At 36.3% G+C, this 21,721-nt stretch overlaps 1 protein-coding gene and 1 long non-coding RNA gene across 2 annotated transcripts in view; both read left to right on the top strand.

Annotated features, from left to right (window-relative positions):
* Positions 1-21,721, top strand: part of LOC134789394 (uncharacterized) — a 485,188-nt gene that overhangs the window by 263,657 nt on the left and 199,810 nt on the right. The window lies entirely within an intron of this gene.
* LOC134806705 (uncharacterized) overlaps positions 202-21,721 on the top strand; it is a 61,143-nt gene continuing 39,623 nt past the window's right edge. The window contains exons 1-2 of the mRNA XM_063780029.1: positions 202-205; positions 1,109-1,243. Coding sequence (XP_063636099.1) covers positions 202-205; positions 1,109-1,243 — 139 coding nt within the window. The remainder of the gene's footprint in view (positions 206-1,108; positions 1,244-21,721) is intronic.

Below are 21,721 nucleotides of genomic sequence, written 5' to 3'. Positions count from 1 at the left end.
CATTGTGTGGACTCTGTTACGACACATCTGACATTTAGTTACCACTTTGTGATTCTGCGACTGGAATGGTTATATGGGAAATTACTAAGAAAAAAACGATTTTTTTCACAATTAGATGAAATTCGTATTGAAATCTTTAAGAATCAACTTATATTTACCCGGGTCTAATTATTCGGTTCCTTCTGCTATTTTCGATGTATAATGGGTAAATAATTTTATATGATAAATTACATTTTTGTATAAGTATCTGAAATTACTACTTTTGATGAAATTACTCATTATTGACACCTATTAAGTCATAATAGGTTTACTCAATCAAAATGATTTATACGTAAAAAGACGATCGAGATTCGCAATTAGCAGCACTTAAAAAAATTATGTTTTTAAACTAAAAATGTTTATACAATGATACCACATAATGGAGTCTCAATTACTAATCATCCTGGCTGATGGTTAGGCTTCGGCACGTCGCAGAAAAAAAAAATGACTATGCGTTTTCTAAAAACGAATTGACGTCACCTCTTTACGTACTGAAATATCCCTCACAATGGTATAAATCATATTGCAATCGCATGAGTAGAGCCGGAGCAGCTAACAACTTTCGGATCAGCCCTCGTAGTTTATCACGTTTTGTTTTGGTTTTTGTACTCATTTCGAGTGTAATTTGTTCAAATAAAAATTGGCAATTTGTTTTTTTTATAACTATTACATTTGTCATGTTTTGTTATGGTTTTTGTATTCTTTGGCAGCTAATAAATAATAATTTCGAGTAAGTAATTAAAATTTGGTAAAATAAATGTTGTCAAAGTAAGAAAATTTCATAATACATATTTTTTTGCATATCGTTCTCTTGGATAATATTTATATGCGACTTGTTTAGTTGGGAAATGATTAGTTGGCTTTTATATTTTTGGGATATAATGTTTGGGATATGAAAAACTGGCAAAAAAAATTCGGTAATCCATTAGTAACCCGTCAGTTTTACCTACTTATAAGGATAACCGTTAACGGGCCGTTTGCTAGTTTGACTTGTTTAACACTACTGTAGGTAATATAAAGACCGATATTTTTTAATAAATAATACTGAATAACTATTGTTCTATCTTAGGACCACCGGCGCGGCAAACGCAACAACGCGGCGGCGGCGGCTACCCGCGCGTCAAGCCGCCCATACCCTTCGACAGCGAAGAAATACGCGGCGATGGATTCAACAGTCTGTCGTGGCATTATGATGCCCAAAAAGGTACAATTTGAAACGTGCGTCTATACAGACGAAGCACTCAATACGTTTTAAATAGACTTTGAAGCATTACTTTACTCTTTGCAGTGGCGGATTTGCAGTCTTTGCCACCCTAGGCCGCAGGCCCTGTAGCCGCCTCTTTCTCAGCACCCATCATAATATATTGATACATTTTGAGTTATTTCTTATTATCATCAGCGAATTTTTTGTCACAATTTGCCACTCCTATTATCATGCCGCCCTAGGCCCGGGCCTACTGAGCCTTAGGGAAAATCCGCCACTGCCTCTTTGAACACATCATTAAAAGTTATCCCTTCTCGTATTGTGTACGTCTCGTAGAGTGGAGCCTCATTGTATGGGAATAAATAGAAATTTGATTTTCAATGCGGAACCGGTACAAAAAGTTGCAGTTTGTCATGTAAATTATAGTGAATATATATCAAGTTTCAAAATAAACAGTACTTTTAGCCCTCTACCCAGCCGCTAAAAAAATAATAATAATAAAGGTATTTTTTTATCAATTATATAAATATAATTTGTATACCTACATTTTATTGAAATTATACAATACTTAATAAGTTTATAATAAGAAATTACCAAAAATTTTGTCTTTTTTCAATATTTTTTTATACTTATTTATAATTCCAAAATGTCATATTAAACAGCAATTTCATGCAAAACAAGGAAAACAGTGTAAAAAAAATATAAGTATGACTTTTTTTGACATTTTTGTGCCAAAGTAACGTTGTTATTGATTACGAAAAGTATCATTTTATTGCAAAAAAGGTTAAAATCAAAAATCAAAAATCAAAAATATACTTTATTCATGTAGGCCTAGCAACAAGCTCTTATGAATCGTAATTAATCTTAATCTAATTATCAGAGCAATTTATTGATGTTAATATTATTCCATAATAAAATTGGATTATTATACATATCAAATTTAACACTTAGAATTTCACAAAAGGATCGTCAAACATTAAAAAGATTGTATAAAAAAATACTAGTCTAGAATTTCTAGAATAAAATCTAAATGTCAAAAAAAAAGCATAAGTAACAAAAGAAGTAGATAGTATTACATCGGAATATCCATTTCCTCATCAATAATCAAATATACCTAATAAATAAATAATCATTTCGAATAACAATTAATCCCACGTTGTAATATCATTCATGTAGTCTTGTGTGGTATAATAAGCTTTAGAAATAAGTTTACGCTTTACATAATTCTTAAATTTATTAATAGATAATTCAGTAATATGGTTTGGAAGTTTATTATAAAATCTTACACAATTACCCATGAATGATTTTTTAATTTTATGGAGCCGAGTGAAGGGCACTGCGAGCTTATGTTTATTTCTAGTATTAATATTATGAATTTCACAATTTTTCCTAAAATTTACAATATTTTTATGTACATACAGAATATTCTCATAAATGTATTGACAGTGCACTGTCATTATGTCAATTTCCTTAAATTTATCTCTAAGTGAGTCTCTATGGTTCATTTTGTATATTGCTCGAATAGCCCGCTTCTGCAGAACAAAAATGGTATTTATCTCTGAAGCACCGCCCCACAGTAAAATACCATATGCCATAATGCTATGGAAGTAACTAAAATATACTAATCGAGCTGTTTTCACGTCAGTTAACTGACGGATTTTGATCACTGCAAAAGCTGCAGAGCTCAGTCTATTCGAAAGAGTAGCAATATGGGGACCCCACTGGAGTTTAGAATCTAAAGTTATACCAAGAAAAACTGTACTATCAACTAATTCCAATTCCTCATCCTTCACAATGACACTTGTTTGCACATGCCTTACGTTACTACTAGTGACAAACTTAATACATTTAGTCTTTTTCTCATTTAACAATAAATTATTAACATTGAACCAATGTACTACTTTTGAAATGGCATTGTTTACATCATTGTAAGCTTGTTGCTGTCGTTTGACTTTGAAAATAAGTGAGGTGTCGTCTGCAAACAATACTATATCATGGTGGGTCTTAACAAGGAATGGCAAGTCATTTATGTAGATAAGGAACAGGAAAGGCCCCAATATTGACCCCTGTGGTACACCCATAGAGACCAATGACCCAGGTGATCGCTGTCCATTCACATCGACCCTTTGTATTCTACCATTTAAGTAGGACTTAAGTAAATTCAGTGCCGATCCTCTAACTCCGTAATAATGAAGTTTCCTGATTAATGTTTCATGACAAACACAGTCGAAGGCCTTAGATAAATCACAGAAGACACCTAAAGCATCTCGTGACTCCTCCCAGGCATCAAAAATATGCTTAATTAGCTCAACACCGGCATCGGTTGTTGAGCGACCCCGTGTAAAACCAAACTGCTTATTATGCATCAAATTATTAACGTTAAAATGTCGTACTAATTGAGAAAGAACTAATTTTTCAAAAATCTTGCTAAATGTTGGTAGCACAGATATCGGTCTAAAGTTAGTGGGGTCAGAGCTGCTACCAGATTTAAATAAAGGAATTACTTTACTATGTTTCATTAGATCAGGAAACTCGCCGCAATCAACACTGTTGTTAAATATAACTACCAAGTCAGGCGCTACAATTTCTACTAAGGATTTGACAGCATGGACAGAGACTCCCCAGAGGTCATTAGTTTTTTTGACATTAATTGATTTAAACGCCTTTATTACATCTGAGGTACAAACATGTTCAAAATGAAGGTCTCTACAACACTCTGGAGCGTTATGTTTTAATAATATAACAGCAGATGAGGGTGATGAATTTAAATCCTTAGTTGTGGATACTGGTACCTCAGTGAAAATTTTTTTAAATTCTGTAGCTACTTCTAGCTTCTAGCTTCTGTAGCTTGGAATCTATAATTTTGTTATCAATGTTTAGTTTAAGCTCTTTAATTGTGTGTTTAGAGCGACCAGTCTCCACATTTATAACTTTCCAGGTTGCTTTAACAATGTCGGAACTACTTTTTATTTTCTGACTTAGATAATTTCGCTTAGCTATATGACAATCTACTTTAAACTTCTTCGAATACTCCTTCACATGTTCTTTAAATTCATCACTCTGATTAAACCGCCGTTCCTCATATAAGGCATACAGTTCACGTCTTCTTTGATGTAAGTCCGCAGTAGCCCACTCACTAAAAACTGATGCACCACTAACTACGATCGATTTTGAGGTGAATATCGCATTATAATGATCCATAAAAGTGTGAAAGAATGAATTATACATACTATTAGGACTCATATCGGAAGACAAAAAGGGTAGCGCCTGAACTAAACTTAGCTTCATTCTTTCCACGCGGTCCGAGGTTACTGGTACAAAAGTTATTTGTTTTCTCATGGTATTTTTCCTTAATGCCTCAAATACCATTAATTGACCTAAGTGGTCTGATTCTAAATTGCTGATAACTTTTTTAGCAATAGGAAAAATATCTGTGAAAATATTATCTATACAGGTTGCACTAGTAGCAGTCACTCTAGTGGGCTCCATAAACATGTGGTTGAGATTACAAGATTTAAAAAGATTCAATAATCTACAAGACATTGTTGAATTTTCCATAATATTTACATTAAAGTCGCCGCATATAAGCAATTTCTTACTAGAAGATGATATTTTAAGTAGGGCAGATTCCATTATGTTTTCAAATAATTCAAAATTACTTAATGGCGGCCTACATACACAGACAACAATAAATTGCTCTAAGTCTACTGCACTTAGTTCTATAGTCCGTTCAACAGACATGGATACAATGTCCTTACGTTCCTTAAATTTTAACTGAGTATCTATATTAATAAACGCGAGCCGCTTTGACGGAAAAACCAAAAGAAATTATGCTCAATCGAAAGAGCTTGAAAAAATATCACTTTTGAATCGAGAACATATATCCGCAAAATTCGTATTGTCGCATATTTTGCATTTAAAAGTGAAAAAATTTCGACAAACAATACTAAAGGCTCAATTTGTTGGTTGACATTTGACAGCTATGCGTTGCGTTTAGAAACTGCAAACATGCTTACAAGTTAGGTTGGTCGTTTTTTTTTTTTAATAAAAAGCAAGACGAATATTACTGTTTATTTGATGACTTTCCGGTATGTATAATGGTTATTATTTGCATTAAGTTTCGTTGTATACCGGTATAATTATTACATAAATTTGTTTTTAAGCCAGAACGTGCGATAGTCTGTTACGGCTTTTAAGACGATAGCAACACTGTCTAGACGTCAACGACGGCTGTTATTCGAAAATACTTTATCCGATACTCCAGACGTGATAAAAACCTGTTAAATAGTGTATTGTGTGTGTTAACAATAAAAAATAGTCACCGAACATAGTGCAAAGTGCAAACGCCATCGTAACGTAACGAGATTTGAACTTCAAAGCGTTCCATGGGTGTATTGTGTTTAGTATAAACATCGGTCTCTCAGTTGTATTTTAATATTTCAGAATGATTCCAAATATTCTTACATGTCAAGGCACTACTAGCTACCTGGAAATGCAAGTGAAAGCAACCTTGAAGCAGCTGTGATAAACTAATAAGTGAGCGAGATGAAAATGACGTTGTTCAAAGAAACTTTGAGTTAAGTGCCAGCTGACTGTAACTCACTCTAATTAAGTACATTGCCAGTGTGAAACAGTGCAAAAAGCTACAGTGTATTGTGGACATATTTAATAACTGTGCTTTAGACTATGAATCAAATTTGAGGTGTATCGGTGAATTGGAAAGTCAACTGCATAAAGCTAATAAGTTATCTCCGGAGTCAATGTAAGTTGAATATAAGATTAAATATAATAAGATATATAGATAGTATATATGTCGCAGTCAAAAGTGTGAACTGGTCAAAAGAACTTTTAACCGACAAAAACAGGCAAAACTGCTTTTGACTGAGCATGTTGGTCAAAAGTAGTTTTACCTGAAAATCATTGGTTAATAGTAATTGTGTTGTGACTGTTACTATCAGTCAAAAGTACTCGCAGAGATAGGTAGGTTAGGGTTATTTTTTTGCTATGCCCAAAAAACGAAACTGTTCCCAGAGATAGGTAGGTTAGGGTTATTTTTTTTTTGCTACGCCCTAAAAACGAAACTGCTGCCAGAAATAGGTATGATTTTCAGGTAAAACTACTTTTCACCAATATGCTCAGTCAAAAGCAGTTTTGCCTGTTTTTGTCGGTTAAAAGTTCTTTGGCCAGTTCACACTTTTGACTGCAACAGGTTGGGCTGGACATATGGCAAGGGAAGGTAAAGATAAGTGGGATAGAGAGGAAGCGGAATGGTATCCTAGAGATGGAAAAAGGAGAGAAGGGAGACCAATAATGAGGTGGTCGGATGACATAAAGAAGCATGCGGGACCTAATGGGATAGGGACGGCAAGGGATAGAGAGCTGTGGAGAGAGCTGGGGGAGGCCTATGCCAAGAAGGCAGACTGAAATAATGATTAAAAAGCAATGACATAAAAATTATTTAATAAAGTTACTAAGGAAAAAATATTGAAACTAATTGATATAAATGAAATGTGAATTTATTTAAATGTAATATGTGCTGAAATTTAATTTTTTGGTCAATAAAGGCTATTCTATTCTATTCTATTCTAATTTGACAGGTGACAACAAAAAAAATATTAAGTCCTGCTAAAATTTCGGAGTCATAGTGAAGCGTAGTACATAGTACCAAAACAAGGTTGATTTTTAGGGTTCTGTAGCCAAAGGGTAAAAATGGGACCCCTATTACGAGGACTCCAATATGTTATTAGATCAAAACAAATTATTTTCAGAAAATATTTAATTTAGGCTTAGGGATGGCGAGGCTCCATAAGCCTTCAGTAAGTAGTGCATAAGTATACTTGGAAAAATTCGACCTATGCCGCCGTGGGTGGCCCGGTGGCAGAATGGCACAGGCACCTGCTGCAATAGCAGAGGACGCTGCTTTGATTCCAGCCTAGGGCACTGGAGGCCTTGGTCACTTTTTAGGGTTGCGTACCCATAGGGTAAAAACGGGACCCTATTAAATATTAAGACTCTGCTGTCTGTCTGTCACCAGGCTGTATCTCAAGATCTCATGAACTGTGATAACTAGATTAACTAGACAGTTTCAATTTTCACAAATGATGTATATTTCTGTTGCCGCTATAACAACAAATACTAAAAACAAATTAAAGAAATATTTAAGCGGGGCCAATGCAATGCTAGGCTGGATATGACTGATGAAATGAGTAAATTTTTATTAATATGTTTTAATATGACATGTTGGTGGCAAACAAGCATACAAGGCTGTTAATGCCGATGGTAAGTGGGAGTTTAGACTAGACCTCTGCTTCTCCAAGGGACTCACATTGCTGACCGAGTAAATTTTTATTAATATGTTTTAATATGACATGTTGGTGGCAAACAAGCATACAAGGCTGTTAATGCCAATGGTAAGTGGGAGTTTAGACTAGACCTCTGCTTCTCCAAGGGACTCACATTGCTGACCGAGTAAATTTTTATTAATATGTTTTAATATGACATGTTGGTGGCAAACAAGCATACAAGGCTGTTAAGGCCGATGGTAAGTGGGAGTTTAGACTAGACCTCTGCTTCTCCAAGGGACTCACATTGCTGACCGAGTAAATTTTTATTAATATGTTTTAACATGGCATGTTGGTGGCAAACAAGCATACAACTCATACAAGGCTGTTAATGCCGATGGTAAGTGGGAATTTAGACTAGACCTCTGATTCTCCAAGGGACTCACATTGTTGACCGAGTAAATTTTTATTAATATGTTTTAATATGACATGTTGGTGGCAAACAAGAATACAAGGCTGTTAATGCCGATGGTAAGTGGGAGTTTAGATTAGACCTCTGCTTCTCCAAGGGACTCACATTGTTGACCAAGTAAATTTTTATTAATATGTTTTAATATGACATGTTGGTGGCAAACAAGAATACAAGGCTGTTAATGCCGATGGTAAGTGGGGGTTTAGACTAGACCTCTGCTTCTCCAAGGGACTCACATTGCTGACCGGTTACAAATCTATTACACTCATACTAGGGTTCCGTACCTGAAGGGTAACTAAAAAACGGGAACCTATTAGCGATTCCGACTCGCACTTGGCCGGTTTTTCTTAGTAGGTATATGACATTTATTTCAGTTTTACTTCATTGTCCGTCTGTCTGTCTGTCTGTCTGTCTGTCTGTCTGTCACCAGGCTGTATCTCATGAACCGTGATAGGCCTAGGCAGTTGAAATTTTCACAGATGATGTATTTCTGTTACCGCTATAATAACAAATACTAAAAAGTATGGAACCCTTCGTGCGCGAGCACTTGCCCGGTTTGACATTTCAGGCTCCGTCACACAGGCGCGTATCGCGTGCGGCGCGTGAGCGGGGCGCGCCGCTTTTTCATATAAAACGCTCAGGCCCGGCTCTGAAATCGCGCCGGTGTGACGGAACCTTTATTTCAGTTTACTCCACTGTCCCTCTGTCACCAGGCTGTATCTCATGAACCGTGATAGACAGTTGAAATTTTCACACATGATGTATTTCTGTTGCCGCTATAACAACAAATATTAAAAAGTGTTCCGTTCTTGATGGGTGAGTCCGACTCGCACTTATTCAGTTTTTTTTTTGTAAACGAATTTAATATTAACGGATAGGCATTAATATTAAAGAATGAAATAGTAGTGATAATTTCCATACTTTCACTTTAGTGCCATGAAGGGTAGGTACAAAAGGGTTCCCTCTTTTGAGATTGGAAAGTGGGCTAGGTTATAAATGCGGCCTTCACAGAACCGATCTGCGACCAGAAAAGTGGGTCAGGTTAGAACTGTGATCCTTATAGAACCAAACTGCAACCAGAAGTAAGTTAGGTTAGAACTGCGACCCTTACAGAACCGAACTGCTACCAGAAAAGCGGATTAGGTTTTTTTAATTACATATTTGTTTTTAGATATATCGGAATAGTAAATTTTTCGAGTTATGATTGTATGTTACGGATTTAAAGTTTTCTGAGATGAGATAGGTTTGTAACCGCCTTGATGAAGGTATGAAGTCTAAAAGTAAATAATTACTTAATTCAAAATGAGTATTACCTATTACTATTATTTATTTTACCCGAGCGAAGCCGGGTTTTCATCTAGTTTAATATAATTAATGACCCACCATGTATGGAACTAAGTCTGGTGAACGCTTCCCGCCTGGTGATTATTAAATTGGGGCATTAATTCATTATTATTTAACCAATGTTCAGTAAGACATAAAATATCAATATTAAAATCATTCAAAAAAAGTTCTATCTGTAAATTTTTTCCTCTAATACATTGAATATTTTGATGCACCAGGTGGATATACTTTCCATGTTTGCAGTATTTTTCATTATATTTATTTAAAACTAAATTGCCAGAGACAGAATCTTTTGTCTTAACACCTAGTTTAAATCTATTAAATCATTGGTTATGACTGGAACCAATTCCATGTTCATACTGGGCTGCTCAATAGGAGCAGAATTGTCTGCCAAATTCTTGGCAGAAATGTCAAGTAAATATGATAGCGATAAAGCTATTTGTCTTTTGTAATAATTTGAAAGGCAACACTTGCCTTTAGTCAAAAACACCATAGGCATATGGTATTTACTTACTAACAAAATTGTTAGTGTCAATTATGCTAAACTTACTACTATATGTACAAAGATTATATAGAGATATATTTAACTTATGTCTAGTGGTATTTTCTGCCTCTGACATTTGCTCACAATAGGGGAATGTGAAAAAAATAATTTCATGCACTGCAAGCGAGTTTAACTGTTCAAAGTATTTAATTAAATTATTTTTGTTCACATTACCCCTATTCCCCATAAGAATAAGCAGTGTTGTCTTAGAATTAAAATTACTAAGCTTATATTAAGCGTCAAATTTCGCCCTTCCGCGTCGCTTACGCCCTTTTTGAGTCAAGTTTATACAGTTTTCACAGTTCTGTAATAAGTTGTAAACTCCAATTTGTGCACAATATCTGGGTTAAAGGGCCTTTTCCATAAAAACTCTATTTACAGTATTTACGTGGTACCTATTACCGTATCATAAAAAAATACGTTATAAACAAAAATAAGTATAGGAATCGAATATAAGTAATTAAATCTGTAATAAAAAGATGTTATTAATGAATAAAACTTGTTATAAAAAATGAACATAGGTAAATTAAATTGATTAAAAATACCTATACATAGGTATATTGCTTTATACACGATGATTTTTAATCGCTGATCAGGATTTTTTTATTCTAACTCAGTAATTGATGTAAACTTGTTTTTTTATCCCTAATTTTAATTTTGAGATCAATTTTATCCTTTATAAAGTTATTGCTAATACTGACGTAAAATATCTAAAATTATTGTTTGATAATAGTCTCGCCAAAAACCTTAATTTGATGCCAAAAAGTCGTAAAACATGAACATTTCAAACGCAGTTTTATAATAATCTGTATCGTTTATTGTTGTTCGGATAAATACATTAATTTATTTGTGAAATTAGGTAGTTAATCTAAATAGTTCGTAATCAACCACTAGAAAAATAATTTCAAAAACATACGCTTTCCCTGATTCCGGACGCTGTTCGATAATACCTTCCAATCAAATTGTTGGTGCACTCATCACCGAACTCACATCAAGCCTTTATAAAATCCTTGTCACTCTAATAATCGGTATCTACAGTGAAATTATTCTAACATCACATATTTGACAGTTACAAATTGACCCTTATATATATGACTTCAAGGCTATCAGTTAAACGGTAGATCTTAGCATCATATCTATAAGGGTGAATTCATATCATAACTGTCAAATATGTGATGTTAGAATAATTTTACTGTATGAGTTATAGCCTCTTTACAAACTTAATGGCAATTGATAATTTATGAGTAATAACTTGTCATTGTCATTGCCGTATGCATAAACAAAGTCACAGATCCGTCAAATTTCCCGCCATATCGATGGCACTTGACGTATCGTTGTTACTTTACTTTACTTCATGTAGGATACCCATGTATTTAGTCAGGGGCGTATTTTGAAATTTGGCGCCCCGGGCCAATACGTTTCGCCGCCCCAGAAGTCAAGGAAGAAAAACAAAATGCAATTCGCCAGGGGCACCATATGGCCCATACGCCGCCCCTGGTGGGTTGGCGCCCCGGGCCATGGCCCGGATGGCCCTGGAATAAATGAGCGTTTTCCAAAAAAAATGTACATTTCATTCATGTCTTCAAAATATTGACTTCTTGGGCTCATTTTACTCAGAATCATTTGTACATTCACGCCTCATACCTATGTACATGAATAATAGGGTATTTTCCTACTAGTCAAATCAGTTACTTTTTTAGAACTGTCAAAACGATTTGCTAATATGGAATTTATATGAAACATTACATCGTGACGTCACAGTCAACTCACGTACTTTTTATATTTATATATATCCGATTTATTAAATAAAACTTGTATTTAAAAATAACTCCTATCTGTGTTTTTCTAATAATTATCTCGTGCTTTTTTTCATGCATGGTGTAAAATATTTTATATTAAATACAGTATAATACCCTATTAGCCAAGAACGAAGTCAAGACTACGGTGTTCAGAGCACCGTACCACGCATCCCTAGGTGGTTTTAAGTTTGGATACTAAATCTGATCAGTCAATATCCAACCAAAACAAGCATGGAGACGGCGGGAAAATTATCAGGTTTACTTTATCTTTATTAGTTTTTCAACTGCAGCCTGATTTTTGGTTGCTTAGGGCTAGCTAACTGATGCTTACACTGGTCATTTATATTAGGAAGTAGTTTTAGCGAGAAAGATCCTTACTTAAAACTTTGGCATTGAAATTTATGACTTATGTCTTTGATACAAAGTTTAATTCTACTTACTTACTTTTGTGGGATATTTCATTTTTTTCTGAATAGCCTACTATAAGTATGAGAGAGAAAAAGATCTACAAAATACAACCTTGTTATAATGCAAATAAGTTTAAATTTCGAACGGGCTTTCCAATCAATTATGGACTATCTCAGTGTGCTCAGTAAGAATCATATTTATTACTAGACGGGCCCGCAGCTGCGCTCGCGTAAATGAAATAAAGAGTTTGTCTTATGTTTAGTTAAATACCGATATTATTATGTATTGAACCCTGCCAGGGTTTATAACTGTGATAGGGACTTCTTATTTGTAACCGATATTTGGATAACTTAATTCGCAAATTTCTCAAAAAATTATGTGATTTGATAAAAGGCAAGATTGTATTTTTTCATCTACGTAGGTATTTATTTAAAACTTGTTTCAACATAAAATTATGGGGTTGCATTTGAATTACGCATTATAGGGAGGGGGGAGGGAGTAGGAACCCCCCCCCCCCGAACCCATCCCCAAAGTTAGGAAATCAATAGTTCCCACGAAAATATTTTTTTATTTTTTTGAGGTTATGTTCAATAAAACAACCAAAGCGTACGAAAGGGTAACCAATTTGGACTTTTTCGTATACATATTTTTGAGCACTTTGTCCGTATACATGTTTTTGAGCACTTTGTCCGAACGCAAGATACCTAACATTCCTCCTCGCTTCGCTCGTCGTCGTACCTAACGGTGACTCTGGCACTGTATTTCGTTCCGTCGCTTCCGTCACACGTAATTAACACTTATAAAAAAAAACTACGCGTCTCCTAGACACAAATCTGGTGTCGTTTGAAAGGGTGAACAACCCCTATAAAATGCCACCCTTCCCCCCGCCCCTCCCTATAATGCGTGATTCAAATGCTAACCCAAAATTATTATTTATTTTTATAAGTCCAATTGCAAAAACGTTCATTAGATTAATTTCCGCCTTAAGACGAATATGTACGAGCACCGCCCATGAATCGCATTTTCATACAAACGTAAATAGTCCCCATTTCCCTGTCTGGATATTGACATTACTTACGACGGCTACGGTGACGCTACGACCGAAAATGAGTCCTGGCTTCCGACACCAGATCACGCCATGTTTCCCGGTCTTGCGATAGCTCTCGCCAGTCGCCATGGCCGAGGTTGAGCAGATCTTGAGCAACCCTTGAGCTCCAAAATATCGGAGCATGCATTTTAACTACATTATAATTTACATTGTTCAGATATTTGTGAATACCTCGGCCGTTCCGATATATCTGATGGGGACTGTTCAGTAAGAAGAAAAAATCCTACCTGGTCGAGTCGTATCGTATTACGCGAGAAAACAGTTCCCGAATTGGTTATATCTGTAAAGTCATTAAAGTATAATAGGCCTGATGACAAATTTTGAAATCCCTTTTATTATTGTCGGTACACTTGTACGTAGGTTGCCCTGAAAGTTTCGGGAATTGGAAAAAATACGCGTTTAAATGAAATAAAAGTACTTTTATTGTTTTTCAAAGTATTCTCCTTTGTGTTTAATGCACTTTTTCATTCTCTGAAACCAGTTTTCAAAACAGTTATTGAACTCTGAACTGGGGGTTGACGAAATGGCCATTTTATAAGCGTGGACTGCTTCTTCCGCGGTCTGAAAACGCTGACCACGCAACCGATTCTTTATTTTCGGGAAAGTAAAAAAATCGTTGGGACTTAGGTCGGGGCTGTACGGAGGATGGTCCAGTAATTCGACTTTTTCGCCCTTCAGATAGTCGTTTGTTTTCTGAGCAGTATGAGGGCTGGCATTATCATGGTGTAGTATAATACGGCGGTTAGGGTTATTTTTTCGCAGTTCAGCAAAAACAATCGGTAAACAAACGCCTATATACCAATCGGCATTGACAGTTCTTCGATCTTCAAGAGCAATAGTCGCCACGTGACCCGATTTGGAGACAAACGTGGCTACCATTTTTTTGATCGTGCTGCGAGAACGAACAACTTTTGTTGGCTTCGGCTCGTCTTCGTAAACCCATACTCGAGATTGGTTTTTGGATTCAGGCTCATATGCGTAAATCCATGACTCGTCACCTGACACAATACTAAAAACGGCAGTTGAGCTTCCTCCATTAAATCTTTTTAGGGTTTTGTGGCACCAATTGACACGGACCGTTTTCTGGTCGTCAGATAACAAGTGAGGAATCCACCGGGAAAACAACTTCCGCACGCCCAACTCTTGCTGTAAAATAACTTGTAGCTGACTCATTCCAATGCCTAAAGTCTCCTGAATTTCCCGATATGTAACATGCCTATCTTCTTTTATCAGTTGGCGAACAACATCGATGTTTTGATCGGTAACGGCAGTTTTCGGTCGACCCTCACGTACGTCATCCGCAAGAGACACACGGCCACGTTGAAATTCCGAATACCACCTGTATATTGTCGTCTTCGAAGGTGCTTCACTACTAAAAGCAATAGTCAATCGGTCTCCACATTGTTGTTGTGTTAATCCACTTTTAAAGTCATAATAAATCATTGCTCTAAAACTTTCGCGGGACAGCTCCATTTTCACCAGTGGTAGAAGAGCCGGCCGCAAAATTTCTAACCGACTTGATACCACGATGAAATGCACAATGGTTTCCCAGAAAAGTTATGCTAAGTCCGAATTCGATAGTCTGCCACGGCGGAACTTGCCGAAAGTACGAAAAAGAAGGCCACTTCCGGTGCGAAAAAAGGGGCTGATTTAACCCATCTGATACCGAGATAGTAGTTATGGCAGCAGTTAGAAATTTACATGTAGACACAGAAAAGCGAAGTCTGCCACTATTTTTTTTGCCGGAAGTGCTTGGCAGACGCTCTCAAAGGTGACCATCGGGACCCCTAAATTAACCCATCTGATACCACCATGAAACCAATGCCAGTCGGTAGGTATGAACTCTCATGTCAGGAATATATAAGTCTGCCAAGGCTTTTCCTGCCGAAACACCATGGCAGACGAGATTATGTAAGCAAGGTCGCCATCGGTTACCCTACACTAACCCATCTGATACCACCATGAAACCAATTCCATTCGGTAGGTATGAACCCCCATTTTAGGAATATATAAGTCTGCCAAGGTTTTTCCTGCCGAAACACCTTGGCAGACGAGATTATAAGCAAGATGACCATCGGTTACCGTACACTAACCCATCTGATACCGCCATGAAACCAATTCCAATCGGTAGGTATGAGCCCTCATTTCATGAATATATAAGTCTGCCAAGGCCTTTCCTGCCGAAACTCCTTGACAGACGAGATTATGTAAGCAACATCCGCATCCGTGGGACCGGTATACGTGATTACTGTAGGCTTATTTATTACTTTATGCTTTTACATATTTGTATATTATTATGTTATTAATGAAATATATTTATAATTTATTAAACCTATACCTAATACATTGGGAATTCATTACCTGCTTACGGCAGTAGTAGGGAGTAGTGGGTGAGTTCTGGCTCACTTAGCCAGGCCAACAGTCCCTCCCCCTATTTTTCCCTTGTTGAGGCCCTGCAACCTTACCTTGAACCCAACCTAATGTCATTGTAGCTCGAATCTAACCTAATCTATTTTTATTGCTTTTAGAAAATATTCTAATAACAATTATCTACTTTTGCAAAGTTAAATGTTGAATTCTTTATTTCGCAAAATGGAATTTTAATGTGACTATAATGTATGTGCAATCTACTTAGAAACTGGGTTTAGAAATATAAAAACACATATTTTATATAGGATAATAAGTTTATTCAAGTAATATTCTGAACATATGAGATATAGTAACATCATTACTTATTCTGTGTACAGTGGAGAAAACATGCAAGTTGACATTTTTCGTTTTAAAATAAAGATAAACTAAACAGTATTTGCCACAAACCGATGTTAAAAAACTTTGCAGTTGTTGGTTGGCATAATACCATCTCTTACAATTTCTCTTCATTAACATTTTATGATACCTTCCTGTTTTTATTTACTTAATTTAATTTTTTACTTTTTATGTGATCGGTACTTCATTTATTTTAGATTTTGGGCTAATATTAGTTTGTTAACCGACTTCCAAATCTCAAAGAAGGAGGTTATCAATTCGGTTGTATGTTTTTTTTATTTTTTATTTTTTTTATGTTTGTTACTCTATATCTCCGTCATTCCTGGACCGATTTTGAAAATTAGTTTTTTGATCGTATGTATATGCATACAGATTGGTTCCGTTTTTGTCAAAACCCAGTTCTGATGACGGGATCCATGAGGAATCGAGGGAACTCCTCAAATTTTAAACTCATACATATAGTGATTTTTGGGTTTTTATCATCAAATTAAGCATACACATTCAAAAAAGTGACATTTGATGAAGTGCAACTGCTGATGATGATCAGAACGGAACTCTTCAACGACGCATAGTTCACGTTTGGCGATTTGTCGTCTTCGTTATGTTTGTTAAGCAAGTCAAGTTTTTAAGCCACATTTTTGTCAAGCTCGAGTTCTGATGATGGGATCCATGAGGAATCGAGGGAACTCCTCAAATCTTAAAGGCATGCGTATAGACATTTTTGTATTTTCATCAGAAAATCAAGGATTTTCATTAAAAACTGGCGCATTTGATGAAGTGGAACTGCTGATGATGACCAGAACAGAACTCTTCAACCACGCATAGTTCACGTTTGGCGATTTTTCCTCTTCGTTATGTTTGTTAAGCAAGTCAAGTTTTAAAGCCACATTTTTGTCAAGCTCGAGTTCTAATGATGGGATCCATAAGGAATCGAGGGAACTCCTCAAATATTAAAGGCATAAGTATAGATTTTTTTTGTATTTTCATCATAAAATCAAGCATTTACATTAAAAACTGTCGCATTTGATGAAGTGGAACTGCTGATGATGACCAGAACAAAACTCTTCAACGACGCATAGTACACGTTTGGTGATTTCTAATTTCGATTTTGACTTGGACTGCGACCCGGACTCGGACCCAGAACCGGACTCATACCCGGATCCGGTTCGGACCCGGACTCGGACCCGGACTTGGAATCGAACTCGGACCCGGACTCGGACTCGGACACGGACTCGGACTAGGACCCGGACTCGGACTCGGACCCGGACTCGGAACCGGACTCGGAACCGGACTCGGACTCGGACCCGGACACGGACTCGGACACGGATTCGGACCCGGACTCGGACTCAGACTCGGACCCGGACTCGGACCTTGACCCGGAAAACCACTATAATATACAGGGATTACAGGGTGGAAAGGCACGACGATCCTTTCCGCAAAAGGGGGATTGTTTAGCCTAAGCTCTATATTTTCTCCATAGAAACTATGTTAATATGGGCAACCGTTTCTAAATTATGGCCTTTTAAACATCCATGCAAAAAACTACTTTGTGCTAACCCTAACAGGTGACAGGGTCAATGAACTTACTTGTAAACAATCAGTATACGAGAGGAAATTATGCTAATTTGTTGCCATCTAACCATTCTTAGGTCTGCTTACAACACGGTAAGAATCGTTGCAGGATTTTCGCTTTCTTAGTGGTTCCACTTGTTCAATACTTGAATGAAGTAGTTATATTATTCCTTAATATTAATAATACTAACCACAACATTGTTTACGACAGTTCAAATTGTGACATTGACAACCACTCAAAAGTACGCAATCGTCTTATAAATATCTCTGGTTTCCTTGACTGGTAAAAAGGTTTTAGTTTCTTAACACGTTTCACAAAATTATTTTCGAATAATTATTATTAGTTTCTAATTAGAAACTATCTAAAATAATAAAAGAGTCTTACATTTACTTAGTATCACTTGTAACTAATTCTGCGGGCTTAGCAAGGTTGTACGACAAGGTAGTTATCACGCAATAGGTGTGGATAAAACGGCAGTTATCGTCGGTTTTATCATCCATACTATGGTTGCAGACGATATATGGAGTTATCCACATTTGACAGCGGTAGATGATAGAAGACAATTTGCATAACATGGTCGTTGGATAAGATGTGGATAATTTGACAGATTGTCCCATTTTGACAGTTCAACTTAGTTAATTTTAACTACGTGCTTCTTAGATGACGATAAGCCTTGTCGTGAAAGCAAAAGTAGTGAATAATCATATTTTAAGGTATAAATTACAGGTAAATATCAGTTTTTCTATGATTATATTGAGAGTTATTAGTTACAATGTTCCGCTGTATATAATATTGTCAATATTTTCTTCGCAGGGAAGTCAAATTTTATTATTCCTACTCGCGGCTGCTGTTGAAGAAAAATATCGTAAACAGCTTTAAGAAACACTTGCAGCCCATTTGATATGACGGACGAAGAGTTTCGGCATATTTACAGAGTGCGTAAGGAGTGTGCAGTGCATTTACTTATGTGCCGAATTTAACGCCGAGCTTCAAAACGGTGATGGGTTACCTACCAAAACATCTCAAAGGTAAAGCTATAAAATTGCAGTGTTTCTTATAAAGTTAATATGTATTCTATGCATAGACCCTATTATATTTGAAATCATTGATTCTATGTAAAACAGACGTCTTAATGACAATGCTACTAAACTCTTCAATACTAGGTACCGGCCTCATTATTATATGTAAAAGTTAGTATGTTAAGATATCTGTTGTACAATCTCTTACTTATGCTACTAACCTACTAACAGAGGTTACTTAAGCTACTATTTACTTCAACATTCATATCCTAACCTCCAGGGGGAAAATCTACTTGACAAAATTAGATTTACAGTACCGGTCAATAACATATCACCTTTGTGTGTTTTTGTATGAACTTGTAGTAGGTGAGTTTGTAGATTTCATATTTTACTAGTCATTTTATATAAATATGCATGTTTTTCCAGAGATGAGACCTAGCTAGATTGATTTTTCGCCCCCGAAAACCCCCATATAGCAAATTTCATCGAAATCGTTGGAGCCGTTTCCGATATCCCCGAAATATATATACATATAAATAAATAAATATACAAGAATTGCTCGTTTAAAGGTATAAGATATTATGAATACTGAAATACTGTGAACTACAATAAGAGACTCAGCATATTACTAAAAAAGCTCTTTAAAAATAATGAAGTTGACCATACATTAAAACAAAAAACCTCTATGAAAAAATCATTACATAGACCAATTTTTCTCATCGCTGGACAAGGAATACTACTAAACTACCTAAAGCTGTGGAAGTCACTCACAAATATAAAAAAAAGTTATACCGTAAAAGCATGGAGGTGATATATTATTGGCCGGTACTGTAATTAGGTACTTATTTGTTTTAGGTTCTAACAGTATACACCACACCAGCAGCAGCAGCAGCAGCTGCTGGTGTGTAACAGTTACACCTGCTAGCTGATGGCAATTAACTACCAACGTGGGACTAGTCAAGATCATGGCTTGTCCATTGGAGCACTACTGACTGGATTGGCCACACTACTGTAAGCCTGAACCTCGAGCAGTTTGTAGATGCTGTAAACAGAAGGTAAGTTCTTTTGAGCACTGAATTAAGTATTAGACATAAAAAACTGTGACTTTCCACAAGGACTGTCTTAGTAACTTTTCCTTTTTTGAATAAGTATGAGTGCGGCTGTATTATGCATTGAGATATGTACCTACCCATTGTTTGATAGTTATGTATGATAAGTAGTTATCTCTGGGATATATAATCTGGGAATGCAATACTTATTAGGTTTAACTAAGGCACCTAGTTCTAATGTGCTGCCTTGTTTAATGGATATTATTCCTGGCGATTATTTAGTATATATCTTGAGTGCACTAGACTGCACTCATGTGAAAATACTTACTCCATCGCTGCCACATGAACCTACTTTTACTTATTTCCTTCTTTTTCTTCCAGAAAACTTCTCGTGGATCAAGGGAAAAATTAGAGAAGACGCTCCTAAAAAACTTCCTAAGCATGCAAGCATGCACAAAACCGGCTCTTAATAAGCTTAATAAATACATATTTCGCCTATTACTATGTTTTACTATCACACAAATACCTACCTAATTTACCTATATTTCTATACAAGTAGAGACTAGTAAACATTCAAGACGGATAATCTTCACACAGAACACCATTCCCGGGCATGCTTCAATGTAGGTGTCACTTATTCTTATTTTTCATTTTAGCCTTATGCGTACAAAATTTGTGATATTATAGCTTCTAAATGTAAAATCCGACTCATATGCAGTATAGTACAATGAAAGCATAGGTAATAAAAACATTTTAGGCACGTTCTTACTTAAGAGGAAAGGGAGATGGCCGCTTCCGCTTCTCCATACAAACGTAGTCCTCATTTTCCTCTCTGGATATTGACATTATGGAAAATATTTTTACATAATTTAATGTATATTAACCATATAGCTATGCCCCTACGTTCGAATTTTTGATTATTGTAAAAATTAGGAGCGGAAGACAGATTACATACAAATTTTTAAATTCTTCTAACTCTTATAATAATTAAAAATTAAAAAAAAAGAACAACCGTAGGGGCATGGCTGTAGTTGATGTTGATATGATATACAACAAATTGTATCAAAATATTTAATGTTATTATCCAGAGAGAAAAATGTGGACTACGTTTGTATGAAAAGACGCGTCTTAAGGACGCGTCTAGTGAGTCTGGCGGTGAAAAGGTCAAATAAGAATATTCCTAAATGCTCTATTATGCTAATAAGTCTACTTTAGTGACTATAACTGCGGTCAGACTCAATACGCCAATAACTAATGTTGAATATTAAAAACTATGTTAAATTCCATTTAGGTAGATACAAGAATGACAATTCTCGTCACTTGTGGTGTTGTCAAGTCTTTTTTGTTTACTAAACTCTATAGATAAGTTAACAATTTCGGCTCTGTGCTAGAGAGAATATTATAAATGGGTAAATAAAACAACTATTGCCAAAAAATTAAACAAAGTTTATTTACACATTAAATGTAGGTGTACAAACAAATCATTGGCTGCCGTACCCGGTGTGACAGTGCCCATCATGCCAGCAGCTTTATCGCTGGATTACTATGAAGTATGAACAGCTTTTGTACCAGGAACGTCATATGGCGCCCGGGGCAGGCACCAAATTTGCGCCTCCCCCCCCCCCTCTCCGAAACGAAATGGGACCAACCCCTAAGTCGCGAAAAAAAATTTGGCTGTTTCATACATTTTGGCTGGTCCAATTTCTATGGGAGGGTAAACTATTTTTTTCGCGATTTCGAGGTTGGTCCCGTAGCAAAAGTTACTCAGTATAATCCCAAAACCTCCCTGGCAACGGGAATGTAGTTATTTTTTAGCCATCCTGTATAGTGTATACCAAGCCTCAGTAGTCCACATATCGATGAATGTCGTCGATAGACAACATGTCACAGATATGCAGCAGCAGCTATTGAAGCAGGTTCCGTCAACTACGGCTCATATGCGCCTGCCGGACAAAGGGCTAGCGATCCACTTGCATAATAGGTAGTCTATTGGACAGTCCATAAGATGGTAACTTCGACAGGAGACCCCTAACGTAAGACTCGCTAACACTGGACACAACTCTGAAGCACTTGGCCCGCTCGCCTTATAAAACGAAAGCATAGCAACTCCCGCCG

Source organism: Cydia splendana, chromosome 3 (genome assembly GCF_910591565.1).
Source record: "Cydia splendana chromosome 3, ilCydSple1.2, whole genome shotgun sequence".
Lineage (NCBI taxonomy): Eukaryota > Metazoa > Arthropoda > Insecta > Lepidoptera > Tortricidae > Cydia > Cydia splendana.
This window is presented reverse-complemented; position numbering and strand designations above follow the sequence as displayed.